At 37.5% G+C, this 12,712-nt stretch overlaps 1 protein-coding gene across 1 annotated transcript in view; it reads left to right on the forward strand.

The window, feature by feature from the left end:
• Nucleotides 1–3,597: 3,597 nt before the first annotated feature.
• LOC106883601 (WASH complex subunit 1) overlaps nt 3,598–12,712 on the forward strand; it is a 13,568-nt gene continuing 4,453 nt past the window's right edge. Inside the window, exons 1-4 of the mRNA XM_014934686.2 lie at nt 3,598–3,705; nt 8,619–9,235; nt 11,435–11,643; nt 12,585–12,708. Coding sequence (XP_014790172.1) covers nt 8,715–9,235; nt 11,435–11,643; nt 12,585–12,708 — 854 coding nt within the window. The 5' untranslated portion in view covers nt 3,598–3,705; nt 8,619–8,714. The remainder of the gene's footprint in view (nt 3,706–8,618; nt 9,236–11,434; nt 11,644–12,584; nt 12,709–12,712) is intronic.

The following is a 12,712-nucleotide window of genomic DNA, read 5'->3' on the forward strand; positions in this document are numbered from 1 at the left end:
AAGGAAAACGAACACACGTGTGTTGCCTCTCTGCAAAATGTCAGAAGTAATGGAGATTAAATACGCTTTACACCGCTTAAACTGCCAAAGGAGTAACTGTAAACAGCTGAATACTTGTCAGTGATTGGTTGAAATTATCGAAATAAGACAATTTTTTACATGAAATAACTTTGAATACAAACATTTTTTTCTGTTCTATAACACAAAATAAATAAGTATACGAAGTTTGAAAGTCTTTCGGTACCAAAAACACTACATAAAACATAAATGAAAACTGGTGCCCCCGTTTTGAACTAGATCCTGGATGGGACATTATTGAAGTCAAAAACGTCTTTGTTTGGGATCAAGTTTTCCAGAATGCCACAAATATCACTTGTTGAAATATGGAAATAGCCAGCAGATTGCAGCATTTAGTGCTTTATCCTGTTCAGTGATGAATGCAATAACCGACCCTTCGAGGCATACCTACATAAGTGTCACCCACTTGACTTTGTTTCCTCATAACTTTCAGGAAGATGGATGGTTTTAATGAAATTTTCTACAAATACTTTTTAGATTGTAGAGATTACAATTTTATTAGAATTTAATCTATCTTTTAACTGGTTCTGTCATTAGATTGCTGCCATGCTGGGGCACCACCTTCAAGAACTTTTAGTATTTATTTCCTTTCTTTTAAACCTGGTACTTATTCTCTCAGTCTCTTTTTGCCAAACCACTAAGTTACAGGGACATAAATAATTCAACTCTGGATGTCAAGCCACACACACACACACACATATGCGATAGGCTTCTTTCAGTTTCCATCTTCCAAATTCACTCACAAGGCTTTGGTCAGCCCAAGGCAATAGCAGAAGATGCTTGCCCAAAGTGCCACACTGTGGAACTGAACCTGGAACCATGTGGTTGGGAAGCAAGCTTTTTACCACACAACCTTCACCAATATGTGAAAACCAAAAAACAAAACAACCAAATATGGTGGATGTGCACACATATATACTGATACAGATCGCAATTGTTTCAAAGTTTCTAGTTTCATATTTGTAGCTTTTTATGTGATGTGTGTCAGTGTGGATGTGTGTGAGCCCAACCATCTTTTTATCATATTAAATTTTGATTTAACCGTAATCTACACCGTCTGAATAGTGTTTCTTTCACCTCTTACTTGTCTTACAGTCATTAGACTGCAACCCTGCTGGGGCATTGCCTAGAATAATTTTTAGTCAACTGAATTGGCCTCGGGTTTTTTTAAAAACCTGTACTTATTCTATTGATGTCATTTTGCTGAACTGCTAAGTGACTGGGACGTAAACACTGACACTAGTTGACAAGTGGTGGTAGGACACACACACACACACACATTGAGTAAGAAAACAAAGAGATTTAATGGATCCAAATTAATTATACATACATGCATAGTAAACATGTTTATATATTCTGTATATTCTGAAAGTCTCTTAATGTAATCTTTATTGTTCTCTAAAATCTCTGATGATTTTCTTTATAAGGTATTTAAAATGCAAAATTATATTTTTATATGCTTTGTAATTTCAACCTTATTTGAGAAATGAAACAATTGTTGGTTAATGAATTAATTTGTATCCATTAGATCGCTCTGTATTCTAACTCAATAAAAATGTTTGATATCTCACGATATTCTATGTATATAATATATTTATTCTCGTATATAATATATTTATTGAAGAATTATCTCTTCAAAAATTAATATATTAAACTGGTGTATCTTGGATAAATATCCCTATAAGAGGTTTGAATATCTTCATTGTGACTATATATATACATATATGATGGGCTTCTTTTAGTTTTTGTCTACCAAATCCACTCACAAAGACTTGCTTTGCCCAAAGTTATAGTAGAAGACACTTGCCCAAGTTTCTGTGCAGTGGGACTGAACTCAGAACCATGTGGTTGGGAAGTAAAGGTCATACTACACAGCCGTACCTGCACCTATCTACTCTCTTTTACCAATTGACTGTGGCCATGCTGGAGTACCACCTTTAGTCGAACAAATCGACCCCAGGACTTATTCTTTGTAAGCCTAGTACTTATTCTATCGGTTTCTTTTGCCAAACTGCTAAGTTACGTAAACACACCAGCATCTGTTGTCACACGATGTTGGGGGGACAAACACAGACACACAAACGTATACACACACATACATATATATATATATATATATATATATATATATATATATATATATATATATATATATATATATATATACACAACGGGCTTCTTTCAGTTTCGGTCTACCAAATCCACTCACAAGGCTTTGGTCGGCCCGAGGCTATAGTAGAAGACACTTGCCCAAAGTGCCACGCAGATTTCTTAAAAAATACCCCTTTTCCTGAAAGCTATGAGGAAACAAAGTCAGATGGATAACACTTGTTTAGATCTGCCTCTGGAGATTGATTATTGCATTTTCTATGCATTTTCCGACTTCCCAGTTGTGCAACCAATTGAGACACTTGGTGTTGAATTGATGCTTTTTTCTTTCTTTTTTCTTTCTCCCTTTTTTCTTCATTTTCTTTCTTTTGTCATTCATGTTTGTATTTTCTTCAGTTTTAGATTTGTATTTTAATGTGGTTTTGTATCAAATATGTATCATATCCATACATGTCATATTCCAATAAATAATTTCCATATTTACAAAGCTACAGCACAAATTTGTCCTACTTTGGAAACCTTTTAGGCCTAAGGTACTACAAGGAGGAATTGAACCTGAAGTCTTAGGCCTGTGATATAAACTTCTTCACTATTTAGCCATAGGTATAAGTGTGTATGTGTATATTTAGCCATAGGTATTTGTGTATAGGTATATTTGGTACTACTAAAGCAGCGCGGACCCGAACGCGCAGTCGCGCGTCCGCGCTAGCTAGTCTTGAGTGGTCGATCCTAACCCTAACCCTATCCCTAACCCTAACCCTAACCCTGTCCCTAACCCTAACCCTATCCCTAACCCTAACCCTAACCCGCGTGTGCAAATGTATACGTGTTTAGGGTTAGGGTTAGGGTTAGGATCGACCACTCACGACTACCTAGCGCGGACGCGCAACTGCGCGTTCGGGTCCGCGCTGCTTTAGTAGTACCGGTATATTTAGCCATATGTATATGTGTGTATGTGTGTTTGTACAAACGTTTTGCCACTGTAATAACGAGTAATAAATAGGCGGAAATAAAGAGATAATTAAGGTTAGAAATGTCATCGAAATATGAGATTCGTAATGATAATAAGTCTGCAATATCACATTTATTTCATCAAAAGTATGCCTAATCAAGGAAATAAATTAGAGTGTAGCTATCAGTGTGTGTGTGTATGTATGTGTGGCCAACACCGTTGGTAATCAGTGTATGTACGTCACACTATTTCCTATATGTGTGATTGTAGGACATGACATATATATAATACAAATGTTGTATAATATAAATTTCAAATATGTTATAATTTAGCTCAGTTAAATTACTCCAAATAATTCTCACATGTTAACATAAAATATTAATCTAAAAAGCATTTAAATGACAAAAGAAAAATGTAACACGATACAATTCATAAATTGTATAAGCCAAGAAAAAAAGATTTTTTTAAATGTTTTATCGCGGTCATTTATTACTTGAGTAACTATTTCACTTGACACCGCCCACCATAATTCAGCGACAGAAACTTGACTTCAGCATCGAAATTCTGTGAGTGTTGTTTTTAAAAAAATCTCTCTCCGCTCTATATATTTCTTTAATTTGTTTAAGCGCTATAGAAATTAATTCAAAATATTTCAACGGGCTCTATATTCTCACCAGTGGTAACTGTTAACTTGTTTTTACATAACTTTCTGTTATGTATTTACCACAGAAGCTTTAAGTTTCTCTCACTAAAAACATTCACACACCCCTTTCGTTTCGTGTCGGGTCTATTACTCACGACTAAAAAAACATTTGCAGTTTAAAACACTGTAGTGTATTTTGTCGTTTTTCTTTTATTAATGTTTTCTTTCGTAAAAGTAGGATATTTTGAAATATAATTTTAATTTCCAATTGCGGGAGATTTCGTTTGTGTGTGTGTGTGTGTGTGTTACGGTCTACAAATAGGTTTCGGGACGTTTAATTGTTCCACAGATTTTCCTTCATGGATAAACAACACTCACGCGCAAAGGCATACATATCTACGCATATATATATATATATATATTGATAGAAAAGACAACAAAAGAAAGAAAGAGACCTCGATATTATGTAAATAGAGGAATTTACCTGTAAAAATATGTGACACTTATTCGGTAGCCATGATAAAACTCCGAGTTTCGGATGCCGGGGTGGGAACCCACGCCAACATCTCTTCAGTTATCTGGCCATTGAAAATTCATATATATATATATATGTGTGTGTGTGTGTGTGTGTGTGAAATAGATGTCGAGCCCATGGAGAGTCTTTTACGGTGGTCGTTCGATTTGGTAGAAATAGCTGCCGAATTTTTTCTTAACATCGTTTTAAGAATATAATACATTAGATGATGTGATCCCAAGTACATTGTGTTTAAAAAACAAAAATGACGAAATGGCTGTAGATGGGATGTGTTTTGTTCAGAGCTGACTTGGCTAAGATAAAGATAATGCGTACTTATATACGTAGAGATACATACATCTGTATAAATGTGTATATAACAAGTGCCAGTGCACGAAACTCTCGGCCTTTAAGTCTTAAGTTATTAATTATTCATACATACACATGTAATTTCCATTTTCTTTCTCTCGTGTATTTATAAATTCTATGTAAACAGAAGGGCTCCTGAAGTAAATCCAGTGTAATATACCTCCGAACTGTTGTTGACATCAGGTAACCGAATGCTGCAGATAGGCTTTTAACAGCATACTACAAGGTGTATACTCGAATATAAAATATTACCCCCCTCTCTCTCTCTATATATATATATATATTTATTTATATATACCCAAGGCTTGGTCTCCATGCTGTCTGTCCTCTACAAAAGTCATGTCCACATTACATCTCAACAAGAAGCATTTAACCTCAACTGGCCCTGCTCTGTTCATCATCATACCAAGACACATGAGATAAGAAAAAGGTCCCTTAATATTTAAATGGTTCCTGGACAATTATCTCTAACAAATTCCAAATAAACCCCCCACCCCCCAGATATATCTCTGCAAACAACAACTTTTTACTTGAGTGGGCTATGGTGCCCAAAGAATGACTGTGATATGAAACGTCATTAAATGTCTTTTCCAGGTGGTGCTATTAAGTTAGACATGGTCTGGGCCAATACTGGCTGAAACTTATCTAAGTATCAAAGTATGTATGTATGTGTATATATATATATATATATATATATATATATATATATATATATATATATATATATATATATATAGTCAGTAGTTCATTTAGTCAAAAAAGAAACACACTCTAATGAAATAATTGAGTAGCAATATATTTTTTAGGAAGTTAAATGTTATGGCCAGTCATAATGATCATTGGTTGTGCAAAACCAATGGTCATTTCATGACTGGCCATAACATTTAACTTCCAAACATACACTCCATGTTTTGAGTTCTATTTTCCTGTTTGTATCACCAAATCATATATGAGGTCTGCAATGCTGACTGGTCTGGTTAGAGGTGCAACCTTCCAACTTCTTTTACAGTGCTTTGAAAATCTGAAGGACTGCTGCAATAAGTGTGTGAATCTAAGAGGGGAATATGTTGAATAAAATCATAATTAACTGATCCTCTTGTATTTTCTTTTACCCAAAGCCAAGAACTTTTCAGCACCCTCTTGTATATGATCTCAGAATATGGCAAGAATATATTTCCAAACAAAAGTTCATGGCAATATAATGAACATAATATTATGTAGACAAACTGAATATTGATTTCAAATGTTGGCACAAGGCTAGCAATTCCGGTGGAGGAGGTAAGCCAATTACATTGACCCCAGTGTCCAACCTCAAAAGGATGAAAGGCAAAGTCAACCTTGACAGAATTTGAACTCAGAACATAAAGGCGGATGAAATGCCACTAAGCATTTTGTCCAGCATGCTAACGATTCTGCCAGCTCATCGCATTAGATGAATATTAATAACTCGTGCTATATACACAAAGAGGCAATGTGAAGAGGATTGTTCTTTCTTTTCATACTTTCTGCAAATGTAACTGAAGGGAAAGACAAAAAGTGTTCTGTTGAAGTCATTAAAACTGTTTACCTATAGATGGACATTTCAATTACCAAAGCTCATGTAAGTGACGCTATGAACCACAAGGGGATACTTTGATATTCTTGCATTCATCCCAAAAGTCCTCTCTCTCTTTTACTAAGTCAATTAACTGGCTAGAAATAGCTACTAAAAGGTGGCGAGCTGGCAGAAACGTTAGCACGCCGGACGAAATGCTTAGCGGTATCTTGTCTGCCGCTACGTTCTGAGTTCAAATTCCGCTGAGGTCGACTTTGCCTTTCATCCTTTCGGGGTCGATTAAATAAGTACCAGTTACGCACTGGGGTCGATATAATCGACTTAATCCATTTGTCTGTCCTTGTTTGTCCCTTCTGTGTATATCCCCTTGTGGGCAGTAAAGAAATCAGAAATAGCTACTAATTCAATTCTCTCTCAAACACTCTCCTCTGTTACTGTCTTAATGAAGGTCATGTTATGTCATGTAATTTCAAGTGCATTGTGTCCAGGGAAAACCTGGGGATGGTCATAGCTTGAATGCCTTTGGTCATAAGCTTGCTTCATCAGCATTGATGAAAGTTAAACTCTAACATCAATGAAAACAAGCAAAATAATTTGGAAGGAGAATGTTTATTATGATAATTCTTTCTAGGCCAGGAATTTTGTGGGGAGTGGGATAATCAATTACATCTACCTCCTGTGCTTAACTGATGCTGATTTCATTGACTTACATAAAAGTACATAAGACAAAATTGACCTTGGTGGAATTTGAACTCAGAACATAAAACTGGAAGAAATGCCACTCAGCATTTTGTTCAGTGTGTCAATGATTCTGCCTGCTTGCTGCCTTAATAATAATAATAATAATAATAATAATAATAATATAATATAATAATAATAACAGTAATGGTTTCAAATTTTGGCACAAGTCCAGCAATTTTCATGGAGGTGTTTACTCTGTTACATAGACTCCAGTACTGACTGGTTCATTATTTTATTGACTTTCAAAAGGATGAAAGGCAAAGTTGACCATGAGATGATTTCTAATCTGGATGTGAAGGACCAGAACAAAAGTTGCATGGCATTTTTTTCCCATCATTCTTAACAATTCAGCAATTTGGGTGAAGGATGTAAATCGATTACATCGACCCCAGTGTTCAACTGGTATTTATTTTATAGACTCCTGAAAAGATGTACATCCAAACGTGGGGTGTAACCGGCCCACTTATGAGTACCCCTCATTCATTAGACAATGAACTTTGCTTGTGAAGACCTATTGAGGCAAGTGTAAGCAAATCAAAATTGCTGACTTGGCCAATGACAGTACCACCTGACTGGCACTTGTGCCAGTGAAACATTAAAAGCACATCTGAGCATGATCGTTGCCAGGGCCACGGATTGGCTCCCATGCCAGTGACACGTGAAAAGCACCATTCGAGTGTGATTGTTGCCAGCGTTGCTTTACCAGCACTTGCTGGTGGCACATGAAAAACAACATTCGAGCATGGTCGTTGCCAGTGCCACCGGACTGGTTCCCGTGCAGGTAGCATGTAAAGACACTTTTTGAGTGTTGCCAGAACCGCCTGACTGGCCCTCGTGCTGGTTGCAATAATAATAATTATTATTATTATTATTCAAGTCACTGCCTGGAATCGAACTCGGAATTTTGGGTTAGTAGCCCACGCTCTTAACCACTACGCCATATACCAAGAGTGCGGGCTATTAACCCCAAGATTCTAAGTTCGATTCCAGGCAGTAACTTGAATAATAATAATATCGAAAAATACCTTAGGAATGAGAACCCAGGTTTGAAATTTCCCCAAGGCACCAGATGAAGGCTGGAGGGTATATCAGCCGAAACGTGTTAACAAACAAGATAAGGACAAGTATCCGTCAAATATAAATAATGTACATAATTCCTCATCTCTTAAATATAGAACTGCACAGAAATGGGTATCTTGCTGTAGAGGAGATGCATGGTTACCTCAGTTGGAAAATACAGAGGAGAGAGGAAAGATATTGGTATCTCCTGTCAATTGTTGGGACTGTGACTGTTCATGGCTTTGGTATGTCTTGATAAGCTTTCTCCCTACTGGTTGCTTTTCTGCTTTGGTTTGCCATTTATTATGATGAATTCCTTTCCATTTCATATTCCTCTTTGCAGTATCTTTGAAGTTTAGGTCTTCCCTGGTTTCTTTTCCCTTTACATAGTTGGGAGTAAAAGACTTATCTGCAGAGTCTACTGCTGTCCATCCTTTGTATGTGACCTAACCAACATTTCTATCAATGAAGATTTCCATCATAGAAGGCAGGCCAGCATGCTGTAGGATGAACTAAAGAAAGATAAAATAATATATTTAAAAAGAAATATTTAACGAGGAAATTGTTTTAATTATCCAATAATTTTTTTTCATTTCAGATGAACTGAGAGAACCACTGTTGCCTATTTTCCAGTTCCAACTTCAACAAATTGACAAATGACATTTACCTCACCGATGTGACATAGTTAGCCAATATGTCTAACCAGATATATAACATTCCGACAATCCCTCCTGATTTGTGGCAGGAAGATACCATCATTCAAATTGCTGACACATTGCAGTACCTGTATCAAGTGACTGATGATATTTTCGACCGCATCAGCAACAAAGTCAACGAGAACCTTCAGCGTCTGGCCAAAGTAAACGACCGGGTTGGCATAGCGCAAGCCAAAGTCGAGAAGCTGAAGGGCAGCAACAAAGCGACCAGGGTGTTTGCTTCTGCCAAGTTTCCTTCCACTGAATACCTCGATGAATACAACAGCTTGTTCCGAGATAAACAGAATCTAAAAAGCCTGAAGAAAACACACTCAAAGCTGCAGGGACACAAACACACTACGGTCGATGAGAAAGTGCTCAAAGAGAAATTACAGTTCTACAATGTTCACATTAATTTGAAAAGTAAACAGCGTGAAGGTGAGGGAGAAGGACTTGGTCGACTGCCCCACAACATTCCATCTATATCAACTCTGCTGCTCTTTAATACTTCTGAAAATCTGTAAGTTATTGTTTTATGTTGTTATTGTTTATGTTGTAGAGATGCAGTAACTCAGTGGTTATCCTCATCATCATTTAACATGTCTGTTTTCCATGCTGCCATGGTTTGGAGGGTTTGACAGGAGCCGATCAGCTGAAGAGGTGCCCAAGCTCCAGTTGTCTATTTTGGCATGGTTTCTATGGCTGGAATCCCTTTCTAATGCCAACCACTTTACAGAGGGTATTGGGTGCTTTTAAACAGCACTGGCTTGAGTGCATTTATATGTCACCAGTATGGGTGCTCGGTACGGGGAATTTATTTTAATAGTTGTCAGAGGAAGAGAGTGACTGCATGTGATCATTTTAGTATGCATCTGCTATGTTTTTATTGGAGCCTTTGACCCTTTTTTGGTAGGGCCTATGTGTTTATTTAGCAAAGCTTCTGTGACTTTTTTAAGCAAGGACTCTAATCTTTTTAATAGCAAGGCCTCCATGACCTTTTAGCAAGAGTTCCATGAGCTTTTTAGTGAGCTCTCTGTAACGTTTTTTGCAAGGCTTCCAGTGATGTTTCAATAAAGCTCCAGTAACTTTTTAGAAGTGTCACCATGACCATTTTAGCAAGACCTTTCTGACCTTTTTAGCTAAATCTCTGTGACCTTTTAAGTAAGGCATTTTTTTGCAAAGCTTCTGTAACATTTTGAACAAGGCCACTGTGACGTTTTATCAGAGCCTTATTAAGGTTTGTACTGCGACTGTCAGTAGAAATGGAGGGAAGAAACCCCAACAAGTTGCTACATCTAAAAAGCAGTGCATTAAAGTACTGAGTTCTCTTCAAGCACAGCTGTGAAGTTAAGGAATCCTCTTCGAAACCACATGCTTTCAGGTTCAGTCCCACTGCATGGCACCACAATTCAACACCATGCGATTTGGTGTTTAGTCCCACTATGTGGTACCTTGTGCAAGGGTCTTCTTCTATAGCTCCCAGCTTTTGAGGCAGTACTTTCTGAGTGAAGGCTTCGTCTCGAGTAAGGGAGATTACTCTACTTGTAACTTGTATCAGCTTAACTCCCCTTGAAATTTTTAATACCATAGTTGTTGAAAAGTCCTTTGAGTTGCTCTGTTTTTGCCCAACTTCTGTAGTAAACCTCTTGTTTCTCACTCTCAGTTTTTTTTATAGATATAGTGTATCTAGAACTGCATTATCTACAAGGATTACACTATCCAATGTGTCTTTGATATAGTATATCTTAGACTACATTATCCAATGTGTCCTTCAGATTTAATATATCTAGGACTACACTATTCAATGTGTCCTTTAGACCTAGTATATCTAGGACTACACTATCCAGCGTGTCCTTCAGACATAGTATATCTCGGACTGCACTATCCAATGTCTTTTAGACATAGCATATCAAAGACTACAGCATGGAAAGCGGACATTAAATGTTGATGATGATGATGATACACCAGACTGACTTCTACTCTATTATTCATTCTCCATACTACCATACCTTCGTATGTTCATATCCTCAAGGCTGTTTTGTACTGCACTTAGTAGTCTTTTCCTTACCTTCCCACCTTACTAACACAAGTTCTCCTTTCTCACTCATTGTCACCACCACATATTGCTCGCTCTGTAAGTCACAAAAGCGGCAGACCGTTTCCTTGATTGCAGATGTGAGGGGGTGCTGAAAAGTTCCTGGCTTCTGGGTAAAAGAAAATACAAGTGGATCAGTTATGATTTTATTCAACATGTTCCCCTCTCAGATTCACACACTTCTTGCAGCAGTCCTTCGGTTTTTCTGAGCCCTATAAAAGAACTCGGAAGGTTGAGCCTCCAACTAGACCTTTCATGATACCCTTAAAGCCAAGAACTTCTCAGCACCCTCTTGTATATCAACTATAAAAATTAGGGTAATCATAATTAACCCTTTAGTGTTTGCATTATTCTGCCAAAATTAATGCGTTTTTATCCACATTGTTTTGAACTAATCATGCATTATCTTGTAGCTATGAGATTTTGATGAGGTAGCTGTTAATTTTAAAAACGATATTGTAGGGCTGGTGTGAGAGATCAGATCTGGCCAGTTTGAACATAAAACAGGCAGAATACTTTTGGCCGGATATGGCCGGTTTAAATGCTAAAGGGTTAATTTTAATGACTATGATGACTATAATAGATATGTATTGATCGACACCTTCACTGTTTCCAACTTTGCAGTTACAAGAAATATGTGATGCTTGATCCTCTGGGAGTGGTGACAAAGACACGCGAAGATATTGGAGAGGAGGATGGTCTGACTGAAGCTCCAAGCAGTATTGCCAAAAATGAGGAGATTAAACGATTGGAAGCTGACACTTATTTCTACGTCCCCAGTATTGGCAATGTTCCAGAAATTACTGCCCCAACTTCCTTACCTGATTTACCAGGTCAGTATTAGAAACCATTTACAACATCCATGATTATGTTCTAGCAGAAAGACTGCCCTCCGGGTGGTTTTCTGCTAGTCATTTGATAATATTTTCACATTTGATTCCCAATTCTAATAATTTTTATGATTTTTACGTCTAATTATTTCTTTGTATAATAATGCTCACTTGCTCAGTAAATATTGCTTTGATTATTTTATCATAGTCATAGTCTCTCTTGTCTAGAACAGCTGTTTTCCATGCTGGCATGGGTTGGACTGTTTGACTAGACCTGGCAAGCTGCACCAGGTTCCAGTCTGGTTTGGCTTGGTTTCTATGGCTGGATGCCCTTCCTAATGCCAACCACTTTACAGTATGTGCTGGGTGCTTTTAATGTGTCACTGGCACCGGGCTCTTGTAGACCAATCTTCATCAGGAGGAGTGGCATTGTGTGTGCAATATTCTCAGTATTTCTGCCAGTAGCAAAAAAAGAACAAATTTCAGAAACACACACCAGTAAAAAGCATCCAGTCCACACTGTAAAGTGGTTGGCACTTGGAAGGGCATCCAGCTGTAAAAACCATGCCAAAACTAACCTTGCCTGTGCTGGTACCATGTTAAAATCACCGAGTCCACTCTGCAGAGTGGTTGGTGTTAGGAAGGGCATCCAGCTGTAAAAAACCTGCCAAAGCAGACACAGTAACGTGGAGTAGTCTTCTACTTGGCCGGCTCCTGTCAACCGTCCTACCCATGCATGCATGGAAGATGAATGTTAAATGATGATGATGACATCACATTTACTTCTATAAAAAAAACAATTCTTGGCTCTTTACAGTGTAAAACTATCATTTACATTTTGAAATGTACTTCCTTTCATTCTTAGATTGTGCATTAAGATTCTTTCATACAGTCAAATGTATTACTATGTCTCACCTAGAATTTTCTTTTTCCTCTCTTTGTAGGTGTTGCTGATGATGTCTCCTACATGGCTGATTTGGGCCCTTCTATTGCTCCCTCCGTACCCAGTAGCATGCCTGACCTGCCCACCATTGGGGAGTCTGATAGCCTTGACTTTGACAAGCCTTCGCTG

This window comes from Octopus bimaculoides, chromosome 23, assembly GCF_001194135.2.
Source record: "Octopus bimaculoides isolate UCB-OBI-ISO-001 chromosome 23, ASM119413v2, whole genome shotgun sequence".
NCBI lineage: Eukaryota > Metazoa > Mollusca > Cephalopoda > Octopoda > Octopodidae > Octopus > Octopus bimaculoides.